Source organism: Amblyomma americanum, chromosome 3 (genome assembly GCF_052857255.1).
Source record: "Amblyomma americanum isolate KBUSLIRL-KWMA chromosome 3, ASM5285725v1, whole genome shotgun sequence".
Lineage (NCBI taxonomy): Eukaryota > Metazoa > Arthropoda > Arachnida > Ixodida > Ixodidae > Amblyomma > Amblyomma americanum.
Genome location: NC_135499.1, coordinates 209,125,730 through 209,146,494, shown reverse-complemented (window position 1 = coordinate 209,146,494; position 20,765 = coordinate 209,125,730). Strand labels below are relative to the sequence as shown.

At 45.8% G+C, this 20,765-nt stretch overlaps 1 protein-coding gene across 2 annotated transcripts; it reads left to right on the top strand.

Moving 5' to 3' along the window:
- Nucleotides 1-1,075: 1,075 nt before the first annotated feature.
- Nucleotides 1,076-19,144, top strand: LOC144125979 (cytochrome P450 2B4-like). 2 transcript variants are annotated; one of them, XM_077659828.1, is made up of 10 exons: nt 1,076-1,338; nt 3,026-3,196; nt 4,338-4,517; nt 6,574-6,667; nt 7,738-7,893; nt 9,885-10,093; nt 12,696-12,821; nt 15,428-15,532; nt 16,248-16,379; nt 16,795-19,144. In XM_077659828.1, exons 2-10 carry the CDS (start codon nt 3,034-3,036, stop codon nt 17,145-17,147), a joined length of 1,518 nt encoding a protein of 505 aa, XP_077515954.1. In that variant the 5' UTR covers nt 1,076-1,338; nt 3,026-3,033; the 3' UTR covers nt 17,148-19,144. The 2 variants fall into 2 exon arrangements, with proteins under 2 accessions (XP_077515954.1, XP_077515953.1); XM_077659827.1 differs by having other exon boundaries at nt 1,077-1,281.
- The last annotated feature ends 1,621 nt before the right edge of the window (nt 19,145-20,765 follow it).

The following is a 20,765-nucleotide window of genomic DNA, read 5'->3' as shown; positions in this document are numbered from 1 at the left end:
CCTAGTCGAAATCAAGAGAAAGAAATGGGCATGGCAGGGCATGCAATGAGCATGCAAGATAACCGCTGGTCCTTAAGGGTAACGGAGTGGATTCCAGGAGAAGGCAAGCGTATCAGGGGGCTGCAGAAGGTTAGGTGGGCGGACGAAATTGAGAACTGAGAAGCTGCGCCCGTCCTATGACGGGCGCAGCTGGAAAAGGACAGGGTTAATTGGAGAAACAGGGAAGAGGCATTTGCCCTGCAGTGGGTGTAGTCAGGCTGATGACGATGATGACGCGCTGATACCCGTGACGGGTGTCTCCCACTGCCGCGGCAGGCGCTCCACGATGATGCCACCCATGGTGTCGCACACAGCCCTTATAGGTGTCCTTTCGAGACGCGTCTCCCTTAGCAGGCTGAACATCACAGCAGGAAACAACTCCAGCGATCAGAAAAATGGTGGGGTCCCGGCTGCACTCAGGATCAAAGCCAGAGCCTCCCGAATGCAAAGCGGAATCTCCACCACAATGCCGGTACTTTCCACTTGCTCCGCCCTGTTGTTGCGACTGAAGGAATAATATAAAGGAAATAATAAAAAGGAAAGTGCACGGGCCTGTCGACAGGCTCCAGCTGAACCGCAATCACTGCCGCGTACAAACAGAAAAGAGCTGGAAAGATGTGAGAGGAAGAAGTGAAAGAAAAGACGCGTGTCGAAGCAACCTCGTCCGTCGAACAGACGACAACGGCTGCCAGATCTGCCGCCACCTAGGCGCCCCAGACTTTGGCGGTATATTACTCTTTTGCGGAAATTTTCCATGTATTTGTCACAAAATTCGGCGCACATTCGGAAGACCGGCGCGGCGCGGAAGCAGTCTCGCAGGAAGCGCCATAGATAGTGGAGACAGTGGAGAAGGAAACCCCGGAGCGCGCCTAACCTTGCCTGTGTTGCCCCCTCCACTTGACTCGCCGGCGTGGCGCCAAAGGAAACATGTCCCTGCGCGCCGTCGAACAATCGAGAAGTGCCACTCATTGCCGACGGAGAGGGCATAGCCTTGAGACAATAACAGTTGTTGGGCGAGTTGGTGTTCACGGTGATCCATAACAGCGCGACAGACGTGCCTACATATGAAGGGCATTGACCGCTGTCAGTCAGCCCGAGCCGCCGTTTAGGCTTCAGATAAGCGCACCCGCACGACTCCACGGTCAACACCACTCGCCCAGCAACGAACCGGCGAGGAAGCGCGCGCCTGTGTTCGGGAAGGCCCCGTCGGATCCTCCGGTCGTCGGGCTGTGGCAGTACCCGGTGAACATATTGTGTTGTTTTGTTTGTTTGCCTCTCTCTTGTGTTAGTGCACTTGAGGTGCAATATTTCTCTTGTATTGTAGACTCTCTCGAGTGTTACTTTGCACGAGTTGCATTTTGTTGCAAATCAATTTGTATGTGATGAGGTTCACTGGTCACTGACCAAGGTCAACAAAATAATGACGTTTCGGGAGCGCTACGGCTCCCTTGTTCACAATGTCTCTTGTTCATTGTGAACAAGGGAGCCGTAGCGCTCCCGAAACGTCATTATTTTGTTGACCTTGGTCAGTGACCAGTGAACCTCATCAAGCCATGACTCCTGACCAGACGGTATGCCGTCGAACCCTCGACTACATCAATTTGCATGTGCTCGTACGAGTGACTGTTAATTCTTCTGTGTTCTCTCCTAGCTGTATAAAGATTTTTTTCTTTGTGGACCTTTGGTTGCGACCCATTTTCTGGCTTGCGACCGGCGAAAGCTGGGCACCAAGCGACCACCCCTTTGTCACTGCCTGATACATGCCTTGTTCTCACTCCGGTGTTTCGGACGCCATTTTTTGCAAGAAGTAGGGTGCAGGTGGTAACCGAACGAAAAATAGAGAACAAACACTCCTCATGTTTAAAATGCACAAGCCAAAACGTGTCGCTTATTGTAATTTGAGGCTTTTTTTTTCTTTTTGCGGCGCATCGCTAAACCGCTGCACCCCTGACGCAGGAATATTTGGTATGATGACTACCAGTGATTTATGAGTGTAAAGTCGGGATTGATAAATTCCGCCTATATGGGCATTCACCCGAAGGCGAAGCTACAGTGAAAGTCTCGATAAAGACGTGGCAACAATTGATAGTCGGAAGCTCTATCTACTATGAAGTCACGCGAAATATTACGGTTTTTATCTGTGGTTTCACAAGAATATGCGATAAATGCTTCACAAAAAGGAAAACGCCAGGCTGACTTCGTGCTCTACCTTAAATAGGTAATTCCGACGCCAAGGCCCCATGTGTTTTTGTTGTTGTTGACAGGAGCTTCAGGGGACCCACAGAGGCAGACGAAGCGAGCACAGTGTATCTCAATAGCCTACATTTGACCTATATGCTATGTTACCTATATGGTCAGACGGACAGGTATTTCCCTGCGAGCCTTAAAACGACAACAAAAAAGCAGATATTTTCACTCGGCAAAACGTCAGCATTCACTTCCACCTACCATCGCCATCTACAATCGTTTACAGCAGTAACGGCGCATAGCAGGAACTTCATTGTCGAATGTTATGAAGATTACTGTAACATTTTAAAGCATCATTTATTCACTTGACTACATGTGTATATTTCAACAGCCATATGGTCGCCACGGTTTCTCCCCGACGCGTAGACCGCACCATATGTTTTGGGCCAATGATATCAATGAGTGTTCTATTTCCAAGATCGAACCAAAACCGAAATACACACGCAATACTACAATCATCTGTAACAGCAGAGACGAAAAGAATACGGAGCGAATTCGTAGAAATCGTAGAAATAATATGAAGCCGCATAATGGAATACATACCTACAATACACTGCAAACCAGCGAACAACAGACTGATGCTTAAGAATGTCTTCTATCAACAGTCGTCTACATGGCGCGTAAGACGAGGACAGGGATTATGTTTTGTTTCATCATACTTGCCTATACTTTTGTGCGTCATTAACCCCATCACTCACTTAAGCGTTCCCCTTTAACCACTATCCTTTCTCTACTGCAGGCGGAGCCATGAGCGCTCTGTTCGAGAGGATCCCGTCTATGTTGTGGAACTGGCGATGGCTCACAACGGCGCTGGTCTTCGGCTTAACGTACCTGGTGGGCCGCTTTTACCAGAAGGTGTCCAAGTATCCCAAGGGACCGTTCCCGCTGCCGCTAGTCGGAAACCTTCTGGGTAATTTCATCTAGCTACGGCAAGCAGATATGTATCCTTTCTAAAGAAATCATTGTCTTATCTGATTATCTCAGAAAACGTGTTGCATGGCATTAGGACCTCCAATTTCCCGCAGAACAAAGGCTACTTTACGTAAACCTTACTGCGGGGTAAAGCAATGAACTTTTGATGGATCCTAAAAACAAAAATCGTGTACCTGACATCCATAGAGGTCTATAAAAACGCTTTTTTATTATAATGAATTCATTGCAATCATTGCCTTTCATGTGGCGCACAAGCAAGCCAGCTGTGACCAACAAGATTAAATATGGGTTCTTGAACCGTTCTCAACCGAATATATGAAGCTTTTTTCAGCACCAGAGAGTGGAACTGGCTGCCTTACGTGCTGGCCGCCACAAAAAAACAAGTGGCCGTGTCCAGGATGCAAGGGATGTGAGGAAATACTAAACGTATGCAGTAATAAAGAAAGATATCAATGTATCGGAAGGAAAATATCATAGAAAGGCGAATGTGATGATGATTATTATTATTAGGTGCACAAACAAACAGAACTACAAGGCAAGACCAGTGCACATATTGTTCAATAGGCGTTTCTGCCGAGACCAGAATTTTCAAATCGTTTTGACCTCACTGGGTATTTGTAGGAACGGTGAGTCATACTGAATCGAACGTGTCAGTCCAATCTCACACCACAGTAAGCTTCAAGAAACAAAACATGGGGTCGCAACTGGGATAGTTGAATGGCGATGCACAAGGCACCTCAAATCGTGCAGTTAAGCAGATATGGAACTCTACTAATCTACAGATACTAGGGATGCTGTCGATTTAACTAGCCGTGAGCGTATGGCTTGAAAATCTTCAGCTTTTCAAAGCTCCAAAGTAACGAATGTCTCGTGGTGTTTATCGGTGTTTAGCGACACCAATGGCTCGTCAGTGCAAGGTAAATTTATATATTTGTCAATTTTGTAATCGTTTTTGTACAGGCAATAGTTGCGTAATAATAGATGTGACCTGCTTGTCGTTTCTCAAGCCACGTTTAAGGTGTGCAAAATAAAGCTATCATTACCTTATTAACACAGTCGGTAACACATGTCCATGCTTCCTGCATGCCCCTCAAGTACGTCTCCTCTTAACACCACAGCGCTCCGCAACGCCAAGGAACTGCACTCTAAGGCAAACGAATGGGCAGAGCGATACGGCGATGTGTTCACGCTGTGGATGGCCCATAAGCCCATGGTGATCCTCAACAGCCACAGCGCCATACGAGAGGCTTCTGTCGAGCGGAGGCACGAGTTCGCCGGACGCTTCCCGACTAAGCTGGGTGAGCGTTCAGCATAAACGACAAACGCTGTGTAAACGCACTCTGGCACTCGCCGGTTAACCTCCACAGGTGGGTGCACTCACAAATATGAGAAGGGTAGTGCTTGGAGATTTAAAAAAAATCGTTACTAACTGTTGTTATAGGAAATTTCGGCTTCTCGTGCAGGCCAGTTCTGCAGTTTCATATTGTTTCTGTTCTACTTCAGTGGTTATGGAAGTTTTGAAGCTTTCCAAAAACTCCAACAACGGGTCTATTGGACGGTTAGTGAGCACTCCACAGTTGCAACGCTGCGGTGCTAAATAAATTAAAATCCTTCAAATTAATCTTACACTGTATTACAGGGTGGAATTTTAAGAAAGGTGATTAAAGGTGACACGGTCTGCTCATCGGTGCGTCATGCACAGGCAAGATAGCAGCGCAGAAAATTTTTACGAAGGGTTACTACTTACTACATGCTGTATCTTGGCGACCATGTGGTCACTAGCTGAAAATATCTGCTCTGCCACCATTCTCTCGATTCGATATGAAGTGTGTACATGCGCAGTTTACACCACATTGAAGAGAAATGATGCCCGCTATTACGCACCCTTGCTAGACCTATGATAGGTTGCATTTAAGACAGTGCCCTGTCGCTACGCGTGAACCAAACGGTCTTCTTTTACTTTTATTTTGCGCTGGATTAATAAAATAACATCAATAGAGATAACTAAATGGTTTCGGTAGTGTTTAGTGCGAAATGTAAGCATCGTGGCGGGACTTCATAGCCCTGCAATAATTCCTGTGGTCACTAACGTACGCCTTATTTGAACCCGTCAATCTGCCAGTTTTTTTTTTCCTTTATTAGGGATTTTTTCTCAACAATTGATCCCTTGAAGCATTCCATCCGTGCGTTTTAAAGGAATTCATAAAAGGATGTTCTGCGCCTAAAGGGACACTGCAGCATAACTGGGATTTTTCGAGCTATTGCTGAAATCGTAGTGGGAAGGCATCATTAACCCAACCTACAATTTTTGTCTCAGACATTTTCCGGCACCCACGTTCATTTCTAAGTTTTCTTGAGCATGTGCCCGTCCCTGTCCACGCACATGACGTGCGAGCGTGACGTCATATGTTTCCGCGATTAGCGTGGCCGCCGGGGCCAGGCAGCGCTTGGCACAGCTGCCAGCCTTGAATAAAAGCTCATTTCTGCCAACTATACTTGCCGAACAAAGGACCATTGTTCCAGTTACAGTTCGTGAATATGGACACACTGCAACCTGAGCACATAAAGTTCAAGTATTACTACCCAAACAGCCTTAGATAGCGCGAAGTGGATGAGGAAGTGTCAGTGATAGTTAAGGGAGCCACGAAAGCAGCCCACGCATCTGTTTATTAGAATATGCCGGCAGGAAAAGACTATTACTCGAAATCCGGCACTGTTGCTTCTTTCACTGGTTCATGGAGTCTTGCAACAGCTGCTCAACGACCTGCAACAAAAAACAAAGGGTCCATCAGAAAGCATATGTGACAACTAACAAGAAGTAAATCGAAAGAAGACATGCGCATTTGTATCTCTCTACTTTGACGCCCGTGTATCCTGGCAGCGTATTTCAGCAAAATGAGACCGAGTAAAGCCTAACAGTTTTATTTGTGTCCTTTTTTATTTGTTATTTCATTTGTTATCCTGGCCCCATACCTAGTTCTGTCATTTAAGTCAACGCACAGATCAGACGAAGATAAAGCAGCTATGATTTACCAGCCTTCCAGTTCTTACTCATCTCCGCAAAGGCGACCGAACACAAAAAAATTGAAGTAAATAGCATGAAACCTGCTCCTAGAGCTGCCAAGCGGTTGTCGTTTCGGGTGGCACCCCCAGGTGCGCTAGTTCAAGAAAAAAAAAAACGAAACAAGCAAAATTGTGCTTTCCGGACATACTCTGGAAAAACCGATGTCCTTTAAATAAAGTTTAAAGAGCTCTCTTTCAATGCAATACAGAAATGGGAGAGCACAATGTTAAGGCATTATTCCTTTAAGTAGTTGTTTCCTATTTGATCACTTTCTCGAGTTCACATTTCAGGCGAACTGCAACTTCAAGGAAACCATGACATTTTATTTGAAGATTACAACCCCCGATGGAAGGCACTTCGCAAGGTCGCTCTTCTCGCAGTCAGGCAAGTACGCCTCAAAATCAGATGGCTAACCTTCATCACTTTATTGTTGCACAGCAGCTGAGTCTATTTGCGACGTGTGCACGCACAAACAGGCTGTTATCATCTAAATTATTATATTCAGCTGTTTTCATTTCTTGCTGCTTTAGGATAAAGCATTGTGAGACGCCTTGTCTGGTACTTTTTTTCGAAATTAATTCTGATATACGTTCAAACAGTACAGATATCTTAGCACTGCAGTTGCCCACAAATTAAGATTACAGCTCTGTTTCCACCCAAATCGGAATCTGGATACCATCGTTCATAACAAACTCTTAAAACATGCACTTTAAAAATCACATAATGACTACTATACTCGCTAATGCGAAAATCAGTAAAGCTGTGTGCGGATATTCTCCCTCGGCCTCACAATAAAACGTTAATCGCACACGCATTTATATAGGTCACACAACACAGCACCTCTCAACCATGCATGATAGGGAGGAGGGTGGACCTATGCTTCTCCCCAATACCTTCCTTTCCGCCATTTCCTCCTCACCCTCTTACAAAAACGCAGAACAGCTGCGCTGTAAAACATCCAACCTCGGTGGATGGATGTCTCGTCGTTAATGAGCATGGAGCATCGAGTCTGCGTCATGCTAGAACATCATGAAACACGATGAATTATGTGCCAGCCTGTGTCACTGTCGACACATATCATAAGAATTCACGTAGTACGCGTATAAGCGGGCGCCTACATATGCCGAGCTTCTAGCACTCAAACAATCTGTTCTATGAAAGATCACAAGAGAGGAGCAAGGTTTTTTTCTGGCAGTCGTATATCGACAGGCTATTCTAACTCATAAGTTATGACGCGAAAGTCGATCGTACAAGCAAGGAAAAACACAATCTTTTTTGTCACATTTTTCGTTGAACTGTTGAATTCTAGAAAAAAAGAAAAGAAAACAGATTTAGCATGCGTCTTACAGTAATCTCAGTTTACTATTTTTCCCAAAAAACTCGCGAAATGCCGATATTCCGTCCTTTCGCTGGTCCACACCTGTAATAATCGCCCGCGCTTCTAATGATTGCAGAAAGTACGCCATCAGCGACTCCCTGGAAAAGCTTTGTGCAAACGTTGTTGACGCCTACGTGGACTCCCTACAACATGGCCCGCAGCTTATCGACTCAAGAAAGCCTTTTTTCCGCATGCTTTACAACGTCATAGGAGTTTCCGTCTACGGAACAAGGTTAGAATGACGGTCTTCATAAGTTGTGTACCTTGTGGACATCAGGATAAGGCCCTACACTTGGTGACAGAAAATTTTATCGAGACCTGATTGCCCCCAATGTTTTGGTGCATGTCTTAGATTCGGGGAAACACGTGCTACCTTTCTTCCCACCTGTTTTAACCCATCGCACGACAAAACCAGATTCGCACGGCGCGTTTACAAGCAGTAATTACACATGTTCACTCAATGACGGATCACGCTGTACCCGGGAGGAATTCCAGCTGACAAGTCATCACAGACATCGAGGAGATCAGAGAAACAACTTGCGCATGGAATGTACCCCTTATTCAGATACAGTAAGAAGGCTCTCGGGTGGAGTTGATTGAATTGAATTGAATTGAATTGAATTTATTTCTCCAGAACAACTGGAAGGATTTCTAGGCAAAAAGCTGCTTTTGCAACTTGACTGTGCCCGGAAAACCTTTACATAGCAGTGGCTTCGACATACCAGCTGATGGAAATGAACATAAGAAAGATACAACAAAGGAGAACAAATATACACACTATCAAATACAAACAATGAATACACTTTTACATGCAATTGTATGGTTAAAACTGCAACTTCTAGGCTCATCTAGTGCAAAAATAATACGTAATTAAGAAATGCACATGTAATAGAATCTCAAAGACGCACTTAATGTTCACTTATAAACATTTTGAACTTATATACACACATGAAAAGCAGAATACACACATCAAATTGTATGAAATAATCAAAATATAGGAGAAATGCACAAAATTGTCTCTGTACAGTACTCACGGATTGAAATAGGACATTCGGAGCGCGTGGCCGTCGCTTCATGGAGCGCCGCCCGTAGATGCTCATGGAACCAAGGTGGTGCATTGTGGTATGGCGCGAGGGGGAGAACATCTACAAAGCAGAATTGTTCCTTCCAGTCGCCAACAAGCCGGCCTGTGGTTTACCACATGCCTGCGTGGCACTGCAAGGCTTGCGCTTCGAATGTCCTATTTCAATCCGTGAGTACTGTACATCACAGGCCACCTAGAGAACCAGAAGTAACATATCTAAAAAAAAAGATAGTTCACAACTCTACGAAATACCGTCGCAATTCTTTGAACCTGAAATTTGTGGTATGTTTATATTTGTTAAGTACATGCGGAAGATTGTGTTGCAATGTTTGGAGTTTATAATTAGTTCTAAAATGAGGAACAAACCAAGCGTCCGTGCTGCGGGTATGAGCAGAAGTATGTTTAATTTTTAGGGACGCTGTTTCAGTTATAAAGGCCTTGTAGGAACTGTTAGAGAAAAAAAAACAAACGTAGCATCCGGAAATCATACATATGGTCAATGCGGACAATGTGATACAATGGAAACAAAACGTTTGTTGGGGATAAGCAGTGTACGTTTGCGATGTGACGAAGGGTTTTCTTTTGGAGGCGCAGAATCTTCGCGATATTTGTTTTCGTAGGGGTTGCCCATATTAAGCTACAGTAATTAATATGAGATTCGAAGAGTGCATAATAAATGTCGCTTAACGTTTGTGGGCAGCAGCGTTCGGCATCGTGACAGTGCTCCTGCTGTCGCAGCGAGCTTTTTACAGATGTTTTTCACCTGCGAGTTGAGCCCCGCCATTAATCATCTAATACACTTACCTAATCATAATTATCTTGTCTCTAGGTGTCAGTTCTTGAGCGTTATCTGCGGAGTAGGGAGCACAATAACCACAGACGCAGATAATATTACAGTTGTATATTTTATTATCACCAACAAAGCATCAATCAATTATCGATTATATAACGTATTTTCAGGCAGAGCGCTCTTTCTCTCGTAGTTTTTCCAGTATTTGTATTCCCACTAAGTTCAGTTTAAAAATGCTGGAAAGATTGCAATACATTCCGATAGTACTGCTCCACCGACTTTCTCTAACAATCGCTTTTACCACTAAATGAGGATCAGATAATGCGACTGAATCTACGTGGTCTCGCAGCCTGGACGGTGACAGCAGTGAGATACGGCGCCTGGAAGAGATCGACCGGCAGTTCCTCCAGGTTGCACCCAATGGTCTTCCAAGTGACATTGCACCTTGGCTGGCAATTCTCTTCCGAGGGAAGGAGAAGAAGATCAAGGACTTGTTTCGTGAATTTAGAGATATCATTGCCAGGTTGTTCAACAAAGCTGAAGCCACTTACGTTCCAGGTATTTATTTAATGTTATCGAGAAGGAAGCGACAAACCACCCAAACTTTTTTTATGAAAACGTAACTGCGATAGAAAAGACAAATATTCAAGTCTTGAATGTTGCGGCAAGGCAATTTATGCCATTGTACCATGGCCGAGATGAGGCTGCTGGTTCTCACTGAACCTTTGAATATGAGGCGTAGTAATTGTTCTACGGCGGAAAAATTTTAGCACTTTTCGTATCTTCTTTCAATGAGCATTTGTTTGAGTGCGCATAGAAAGCGGACGCACCAATCGGCTGTGCATATTTGTCATTTCTTCGAAAACACGTAAAATCCTTAATCACACAAGGCACTAACACCTACTAAATCTGGCCACTCGCACCCAGACTGAGGTCACTGAAAGGTTATTTAATGTTAACTGACGGATTGCTCGTGACGATTAGGCGTGTTGTCCTGGCCCTGTCGGCAGAGAAGTCGTTCAGAGGATCAGTAGAGAAATCACCGCGGAGTCACAGTCTTTCAGGTACTCTTGGGTAGGGAGCCACACAGCAAAGATGGAGCACCACACGGAAATTATACCACAAGCTGCATTCAGAAATCTTATAAATTGTAACATTCCAGCTTTGTTGTTCAAATCTGGCGCCGTCGCTCAGTAGATACAGAAAATGTTTGCTTGTTTTATAGCTTCTAGACAAGCACTACTGCAGGGTTTAATTCACAGCAAGGTTTAATTCACGGACGGCTACGCACTTTCACAGTTGCCTAAACAATGCTTCATTGTCTCAAAAATGAATAACAGCGCAAATTTAGGTCGCTTATTATTGAACAAAAAATTATTGATTACAAAACAATAATTACATATTGTCAGACTCGACTAGGTTAGAGGTGAAGACTACAAATCCCTAGCAGTTGCAAACACAATGCATACGAAGTGTTTACTCATAGACAACCAGCGTGTCTCAAGGACTACCTTTAACCTTTTATGGCTTTTTTTATCTCAGTGCAAAAATTTAATATTGCCAAGAACCATTTGCTTGCGTTCTGAGAACAAGCAAAATCTTTCAGACCGTTTGCGGCCATGGTGTGCATTCCGCAGGTTTGTCGCGAAAAAGCGGCAATAGACGTCAAGTGAAAAAAAAATAATTTATTCAATGACCTTCGCTTACAGAAGTGATTACTTTTACTTCGATGAGCTACGGCCCCCAAAGTGCGGAAAATTCTGAAACAGTTTCTATTAATGCAAATGTGACGCTTGTATTTAAAGCAACACCATAAAAAAAGTCCTGTCATACCTCTTGCGCTGTTCTATTTGCAAAGCACTATCAGTTCTGCTGGCCAGTGATGGAGCGGCCACTAGGTTGGTTGGTTGGCCTCAAACAATGCTGGCACGTACCCACTGCGGAGGAGTGGCCAAGACACAGGCGGTTAATTGCTGAAAACAGGAACGTTTTGACAGGAAAAGGAGTAGTAATAGTATGTAGCCTGATAGATTGGAATACGCAAGGACAGGGGTCCTGTTAACTTGGAGATCAAAGACGGGACAATGGCTTAATGCGCATAATAGTATACAATGCCTGTAATGTTTCAATTTTGTACTGACTGAGAGCGGGAAAATAATTAGAATGGGAGTCACTGCGTTTCTTGAAGGAAATTTTGCACAGCAGAGCGCAGACTACTGTCGCTTCTTCCAAGCAAAGAAGTGCCAATGGAAAGAACAACCGCAGAGGACACAGGCAAACTTGGTTGATGTAATGGAATTTGCCAAAGACGCTTCCTCAAATGAGAGAAGTGGCGTCAGAAAAGCAGGAAGTGATTGTCTCAGGTTCGGCACAAAAAGGGCACAATGAGGACACCGCTTCTTTTTTTTTTCCTCACTTCAGCACCGCTGGCCAAACTGCAGGAACAAATTAATTTCCAGGTGCGCCCAACGTGAGGTTTGTCGCACTGGCAGCATCCCCTTCGTGAGGAAGATTGTAATCCCAACTGCTGTCGCTATAGTTAAGACAACTATTTTCACTCTCGTCTCCGCGTGGCACACATTTTATAGAGTTTTTCGGGTCCATCTTCAAACCTTAAGAAATTGCTTGTTAGCTAATATAACGCGATTTCTTAATACTGAATCGTAATTTATGCAGCAAAAATGGCATCTGAACGATTCCTTTAGCCGGTTCATACGACAACGCGACATGCAGTTCCGAACGTGGTTGAGCCCCGAATGTCACAACTGCATTTTTTTTTGCAGAACAGAGCTCTTATTTAACAGTGCATGAACTGAAATACTTTTTTTTTTGCTACTCATAAGTTTATTGTATTTCTGCGATGACGGCGAAAGTGAAACAAAGCGAGCGGGGCTACTGCAGTGTATCTTCCGTTCGAACAAAGGCGTATAAAACTTCTTTTATGAGTCGTCTGTTGACATTTCGGGGTAATGTGGCTGCCGGGCATCTATGAATGATATCGGAAACATGGGTATTATTCGTGCGTTCCCACTGGACGCAGGAGCTCACAAATGGTTTGTCGCGAACTGGCGGCACTCGACCGCAAGAGGTCAAGGGTTGACGACCGTTGATATACAAAATTTCGCGGTGTTCACAGGATTGCATTTTCTCCTTCGTGTAGGCAAAACAGAAAACTTCACTCATGCCATGCTTGCCGCTCGAGAAGAAGCCACTCAGGAGGAGAAAGGCGACGCTGAACACCTCACCAGAGGGAACATGATACATGTGGTCATGAACATCTTTGGTGGTAAGTGGTGGCTCTCAGGTGCCCTCAAATTTTTCTGGAGTCTACTGCCAGAACTTTTGCTCTTGATCCAACAAGCATATCTTATCGCGAGAGCTCGAATCAGCGTTAAGTTCTTTCCGTTTCTGTGTTTGCTGGTTTGTTTGTTTTTTGTTTGCTTGTTTGCTAGTTTGCTAGTTTGCTTGCTTGCTGTATTGCTGGCTTTCTGGCTTGCTTGTTTTCTTGTGTGCTTGTTTGTTTGCTTTTCCTTGCTTGCTTCCTTGCTTGCTAGCTTGCTTGCTTGCTTGTATGTTTGCTGGCTGGCTGGCTGGCTGGCTGGCTGGCTGGCTGGCTGGCTGGCTGGCTGGCTGGCTGGCTGGCTGGCTGGCTGGCTGGCTGGCTGGCTGGCTGGCTTGTTTGTTCGTTTGCTTGCTTGCTTGCTCTGACATCCCACTTGGCATTGTTTGCCTCTAGCATTTCACCTCCATCGAAATGCGACCGCGCGGCCGGAATCTAACCCGCGCCTTTCGGGTCAGCAGCAGAGCACCATAACCACTGAGCTGCCGCGGCGGCTTAACGTTCTTTACGAAACATTAAAAAAAGAAACATTCAATCTGTTAATCTTTCTTCCACAACAGCATCTTTCATTTTTATTTACCCGCGTGTATTCATAGCAGGTATTTACATTTTCAGCAGGTAAAGGTGACGACACACTTGACTACACCAATAAAGCAGTATGCTCATTAGTGCGTCAGCGGCACCTGCCGTCGCCCTCTGAGATCGACAAAATAATAGTCTTTGAGCATGTGCAGAGTGTAGTGTCTTATCGTTTCGCATCACAGAAGCCAAGGTAAATTCAAAGAGGCCGTAATGTGGCCCAGGACGAACTGCCAGCGATATCACCATGGCTACTGTTTGAATGGGTACTATCGACATCAGTGCTGTTGTTTTACTCCGCTTAAACAAAATAAAAAGTTGAGATTGTTTGTTTATTCCTTGCACAAGACAAAGTGGCGGCGCGAAACGGCAGGAGAAGATGACGAAGTGCCTACAAGGACACTTGAGGTAAATGAATACTGAGAACGCGCAGCAACGACAACGCCCTGTTGATGGGCCCACGTGCTTTCAAGAAAACTGAAATGAAACGACGTCTCTTCGTACACCAGAAAAAAAAGTTCACGTACGTTGTAAGTAGGATGAACCAACGCTTGCACGGAGCCAGCAACCTGCTTTCCAAACTAACCACCTGGGCATCGCAGCTATAATGCGTGTGATTTACCCGATACTTGTATATGTGACCAACGTCCGCACGCTCGGCAGAACTGGCGCTGCAACCAATGGGGTTAGGTAATTCGAGATGCGGCAAGCATCGTGAGGATCCGGAGTCGCGTTTGACGCCACAGCAGCAGAGGAGCGCTCAACTTCAGGGCTATGGCAGTACTATGAGGTGAAACGGGTCTCTAAGGCTGAAAAACAAATGCGGCAGAAGGACACCCTTAAGATCTAGCAGAGACAGGTTCAAAGAGGGCAGCTCACAGCATCTATGTCAAGTCCTGTAATTTGCGACGAAAGCCATACGAAGGGTTGATTTTCGTAAGACTTCCAGCAGCGATCACTGTAGAGCATCCAATGTATCAGGTAGGGGATCACAAGTTGTAAAGGGCTCCCTACTAGTGGGACATGTGGTCTCGACCCGTAGCGCGTGGGTCGTGGTGCGCGACGCGTGAGCATGCCATCACTGAGTCACTCCCTAAGGGGCCAGAGAATGCGCCAGAGAAGGTGCCAGAGAATAAGTACTAGAAATAATTTTGTGGAAGTCGCTGCGAACGCGAGCACAAGCCACAACTACGTGAAGATCCGGAATTCCAGGCCTGTGAAGCTTAGTGAAAGCATCAATGGCGAAATAGTCCTGTCGTGCGATCTTTTGATGCCGAGAAGACGAGACAACGAGGCCAGGATTTCACGAACGAGACGCGTTGGTGTCACTCGGGTTTTAGGACGTCATTTAAAAACGCCAACCGTTTAAATTTTTCGTGCTCGGTCAGGGACAGACCCACAAAGATGCTGCGAATTTCAGGAGGCGCTGTACGCTTAGCCGCCGCATTCATTAACAACATGCAGGGAGGTGGGGCTAAGCCTACATTTATCGCAGAAATTCACCGTTTTTTATCTCTTGGTATTTTTCTTTTTTTTTTCTATGCGATCTAAATCTAGCGTAGGGCAGGCGCATGCCATTTGTAAACAGTAAGAAAAACGACCACCTTTATTACTGTGACTATTATTCCAACGTCTGCATATAGCGTAAACATCGCAACATTCTCATCAGACCAAAAAGTATAAAAACCATGGCCTTATCCCAACCTCCTTCCTTTTAACATGGTCTCTATAGAGTTCTGTTGTTTGCCGCTTCAGACCCGTTATCACCGGCGACCATATTTTATTTAACGAGTCAGCTACAATTATTAACCTAGAACATTCAGCAGCTTTTCTTTACTAGGTAGTAAAGAATGTAACCAAAATGAGAAATATGCGCTCATCCTTATCCTAGAAAGAAGTCACAGTAGTTGATGTACGCTTACTTCTCTTAATCATGTTTTATGCAATTATAGCGACATTTCGTTATCTTCCAGGTGCGACCGACACTTCGGCCGGGGAACTCCACTGGTTGTTTCTGAGGCTGGCCAAAGAACCGAGAATTCAAGAGAAGATTCAGAAAGAAATCGAGGACAACATAGGCAAGAACAGACTTTGCTTACGATCTCTAGTAGCATGCACTCACAATGCACTTTCACACGCGTTCGCATACATTGACGTGAAGCCATTTCGCATGCTTAAAAGTACGTTCGGCATTGTTGAACGCCATGTCCCCATTTTGAAAGCATCATGATGTCTCATGATCTACGTTAAATATAATGTTTTTTTTCTATCAAACGAGGAGTCCGATAACTTTTCCTTGTTCTTCGCAATTTGGCCAAAAAGGTTTCGCATTAGCCTTCATCCTCATCATGATTAGAGGGCAAAGGCCTCTCTCATGTCTCTCCAATTAACCCTTTCTTTTGCCAGCTGCGCCCACCCTATACCTGCAAACCTCCTAATCTCATCCGCCCACCTAACCTCCTGCCGCCCCCTGCTACGCTTGCCTTCTCTTGGAATCCACTCCGTTACCCTTATGGAGCAGCGGTTATATTGCCTTGATATTACATGCCCTGCCCAAGCCCCTTTCTTCCTCTTGATTTTGACTACGATGTCATTAACCCGCGTTTGTTCGCTCACACATTCTGCTCGCTTCTGGTCTCTTAACGTCACACCTATCATTCTTCTTTCCATAGCTCGCTGTGTTTTCCTTAACTTAAGCTGAACCCTTGAGCTGAACTTGAGCATCCGGCCTTACCGTGCTTCATGTTCGTAAATGTGTCATGTTCAGCGGCGGTTGTCTCTCTTCCCGCACAGGAAGCGCACCACCCGTGTACAAAAACCGTGCCAAGCTCCCATTCACTGTGGCTTGCCTGATGGAGACTCTTCGCTTCCGCCCTGTCGTTCCACTTGGCTTGCCTCACAACACGTCTGTGGACACGAAAATCGGTAAGCATGTCCACTGCGGCTTCATTATGCCGCAAGTACAGCTCTTAGCTAGAACAAATAACGGAACAGCCATTAGCAGCCTAAGGTATAAGGCCAGTCACTGTTTTTGTTATGCTCAGCGGGTTCGCGCAAAGGGAAATACCGTTAACACTGCATGCTGATGGCACCGTTTGCTGGTCAAGGTCTCTGAAAAAATAAAAGTGCCAACTAGCTCACTGCACCTTTATGTCATCTGTTTTTGTTGTCACACAGCACGCTCCTATTTCGCTAATTAGCGCTGCTTGTGCCACAATATGCTTTATAAACTGTCAATGCTTGTCTTAGGAACAGGCTGCCAGAGATGAGGTCGAAAACGCGTATGGCTAGGCGTTCACTTAGTACAAGTTATAATCGAGACGCCGTTTATTCTCCGCAGGCAATCTGGTGATACCCAAAGACACTGGGATATTCTACAATCTCTACTGCGTTAACCATGACCCCAAGATCTGGGACGATCCTGAAGAGTTTCGGCCCGAACGCTTCCTGGACCTCGCCACGGGAGAGCTGCGTCAGGACCTAGGGCCACTACTCACCTTCGGAATGGGTCCCCGCACTTGTCCCGGGGAGAAGTTGGCGCACATGGACATGTTTTACATTCTCGTGCGGCTCATGCAGAGGCTCAGCTGTAGCGCACCAGGGAAGCCCTCGGATGTCAACATGGACGGGAGCGGCTCAAGCATAGTCCTTCAGCCTGTGAAGCAGAACATTGTGCTTACCAGGAGGAATTAAAAAGTTTATTCGGCTTGCTCGTTTTAGCGAACAGGCGGCTGCACATTACGAGGGATCAATTAGTAAAGAGAGCAAGCACCTCATCGCTACTCCGACCTCGGACAATAAGATCCCCCTACCCCCCCCCCCCATCCCGAAAAAATGGTGGGTTTAAGTGGTTCCTCCTTGAATCGAGAACCGTGCTTCAGAGCGTAATGTACGTACATAGCTGGTCGTTGGTCTCATGAGCGCTATCACGTTAGGGTGTCCTTATATAGTGTCAGCCAAGCACAAAATATCGTCTATCCCGCAACAGGAAGATATGTATAGAAACATGTATTGCCACTTTTCATAGATAACAATAAAAGACCTCGGCGGTGACATTAGCAGCAAATGCACTTGGCGGTCATTGGGATCAGACGGCTCACCGTTCTCGGGGGCGTTTAATTCAAAATTAAATCCGAACTTTTGATATCAGGTGCACGACATACAAAAATCTCGAACAATGTAGAAGCCGCCCCGCGAAATCGTGACAGTCCTAGTGCGCCCTGGACATGTTTCACGAAGCAGAACAATAAAAAGGCCAAGTGGAGGAGGCTGTAAAGAAAGCTTTGAAAATAAAAATAGAGTTTCGTGTCAGTATCCACTCTGATACTCTTCAAGACCACGTGCTGTAGGCTGTAAAGAAAACTCTGGAAATACAAATAAAAAGCTTCGTGTCAGTATCCACTCACATACTCTACAGATGAAAAAGTTGCCATGTAACCGATATAGGGAACCGTTATGCTACACTGATGGCAGTTTTTCTTGGCAATTAAAGAATGGCTGTAGGAACGGAGCTTCCGCAACCGTGTTATTCCGCCAAAATTCCACAAAATAAGCAGATTCACAGTTCTTGAGCAGGGGGCTCTTTGCTGAAAACATCATTTGCACTGCAGTAAAAAAAAATTATGTATGGTTGCTTCGTTAGCCTGTCATTATTTGTGAACTCTAAAGTGAACCATAAGGCGTCTCTATAAATTCCAGTTTTTATATTAGAATATTAATGCGTTAGCATTACAGCGGTCTTTTGCATGGTTCATATTGTTCACATTGTTCTGTTGCTCTATTCTCACCTACGCCACGCGAGTTTGTTGCGCAGTGATTGTTCACATTGACGACCCACCAGCCCGAACCCTAACACTGCTAAGTCTGCAAAGAGAACAACACATTACGGGAGCAGTGAGAGTAAGGAACAGGGTAAACGAACACATCCAGAAGCAACTACCGCAGAAGCAGACAGTCATAAGGCAATTACCGGGAAAAGAGGCACGGGTTCAGGCAACTTGATGGGCTATCTCAAGCTATAAACAGCACAGCTGTAGCGCTCAAAAAATAATCGTCAGGAGGTGCTACATTGCCAGGGAAATAGAGTATAGAGCAGGGGTGTTCTGTAAATGCTCACTATGAGGATGAAAATTACACGTTGACAAAGCGAGCTTGAGGTTGTGTAATGGACAACGCAGTGACCTTTGCAAAGAAATAATAATGAAATCTACTTGGTCGAGACACGTAATGCAGAAAACAGGTTTGTTAGCGCAAGCGAAAAGGTAGCCGGAAGCGGCAGATATTCGAACGAAGAAATGAAGTTTAAAATTGCTTACGATAGCGTGGATGTTGCGGATTCAGGACAAGACTAATTTGAGGTGGCAGAAAAGGGCCTGTGTCCCTCAGGAGAGACTAGATCCTAGCACGAATGCTGTTATAATTGTCGTAGCCTCGATAGAGGGTGAAAAGTCTGCGCCTCATTTTCTGCAGCGAGGCATACAGATATATGGGACACCACCGGATTCATCGTGGGGTGCGCTATCCAGCTTTTCGCCGCCAACTGCTCACTCTCTCGTTTGGAGCTTGCAGACCGCCGCTTTAGATCGGCTGTTATTCGGGGTATCATTGCCGGATTCTGTAGCGCCCGTGCTGCGTTAAGCCAGCGCCCATCAAAGAAGAAGTTAAGAAGTATAAGTTAATTTGACACTCTCAGGCCTGTGCACTTTCCTTTTCTTCCTTGCGACAGACAGACAGACAGACACAGACAGACAGACAGACAGACAGACAGACAGACAGACAGACAGACAGACAGACAGACAGACAGACAGACAGACAGACAGACAGACAGACAGACAGACAGACAGACAGACAGACAGACAGACAGACAGACAGACAGACAGACAGACAGACAGACAGACAGACAGACAGACAGACAGACAGACAGACAGACAGACAGACAGACAGACAGACAGACAGACAGACAGACAGACAGACAGACAGACAGACAGACAGACAGACAGACAGACAGACAGACAGACAGACAGACAGACAGACAGACAGACAGACAGACAGACAGACAGACAGACAGACAGACAGACAGACAGACAGACAGACAGACAGACAGACAGACAGACAGACAGACAGACAGACAGACAGACAGACAGACAGACAGACAGACAGACAGACAGACAGACAGACAGACAGACAGACAGACAGACAGACAGACAGACAGACAGACAGACAGACAGACAGACAGACAGACAGACAGACAGACAGACAGACAGACAGACAGACAGACAGACAGACAGACAGACAGACAGATTGACTGACTGACTGACTGACTGACTGACTGACTGACTGACTGACTGACTGACTGACTGACTGACTGACTGATTGACTGACTGACTGACTGATATTCACTACACTGTCAAATTAATTGTGTAATCATTTCATACAGAAGACCTTTTGACTGAAAACGAAGGAAAGACAACTACATGCCAGTGGTGGTATCCTAACCCATGACCTCTGCATGCCCCGTGCGGTGCTCTACCGACTGAGCCACAGTGACGGCTGTGCAACCTTCCCTTTTGAGTTGCGTGTAGCCTAACCTTGCCAGCGTTCACCAGCACCACCCTCGACCACAGCCGCAGATGTGTAGCGCGCTATAGAACCGCAAGTGCCAAGTTGAACGTGATCGAACGGTGATGGCGGCATCTTTCTGGGAACCCTCTTATGCTACTTGTGGCATCAAGAATGCCAGAACCCAGGCCCTCGTTAAGCTGCTGAGCGAACAAGGACAGGGGCATGAGGGGCTTGTTACGACATGCATTCTGTAACAGACAAATGGATGGCGTAATGATGGAACGTTTACTGGGATGTATTAGGACGTCCTAGGCAGCAGGTAGCTCGAGCGAATGAAGATAAAAACCGCTAGCCCCTAGAATGAATATGGTGAGCCAAGTTCCAGATAATACAGCTCGGCCGCGTGGCGGCGCCACCACAGTAATTTAGTGGTGCATTACTCCGTTCCTCTGAAAGGCGCCGACCCAATGTCGCACTTGGAGGCAAAGCAAAGGTGGGCCGAATGAGAATAAACGTCGTTTATTGTCCGCCACATGCCGTAGACACGCTTGAGGGGACAACGGGTGAGGTACGGCTTCATTTTGGCGACGTGCACAACTTCGTACGTCGGCCGTTTGGAGGAGTGAGCCATTCCTTGGAGGAAAGCTTCGTAGTTGACCTCGCTTAGTTGGCGGAGGACCTAGTATGGGCCAGTGTAACGGCGAATATTTTCAGAGCCCCTTCTCAGATGGGTAGGGCTCCGCACCCACG

What these genes read in the sequence shown, in the direction of transcription:
- LOC144125979 (XM_077659828.1), top strand. Translation starts at nt 3,034, where the DNA reads ATGAGCGCTCTGTTCGAGAGGATCCCGTCTATGTTGTGGAACTGGCGA. An exon ending in AGAAATCGAGGACAACATAG is followed by an intron (nt 15,533 to 16,247) that starts GCAAGAACAGAC and finishes CTTCCCGCACAG; the next exon opens with GAAGCGCACCACCCGTGTAC. An exon ending in GTCTGTGGACACGAAAATCG is followed by an intron (nt 16,380 to 16,794) that starts GTAAGCATGTCC and finishes TATTCTCCGCAG; the next exon opens with GCAATCTGGTGATACCCAAA.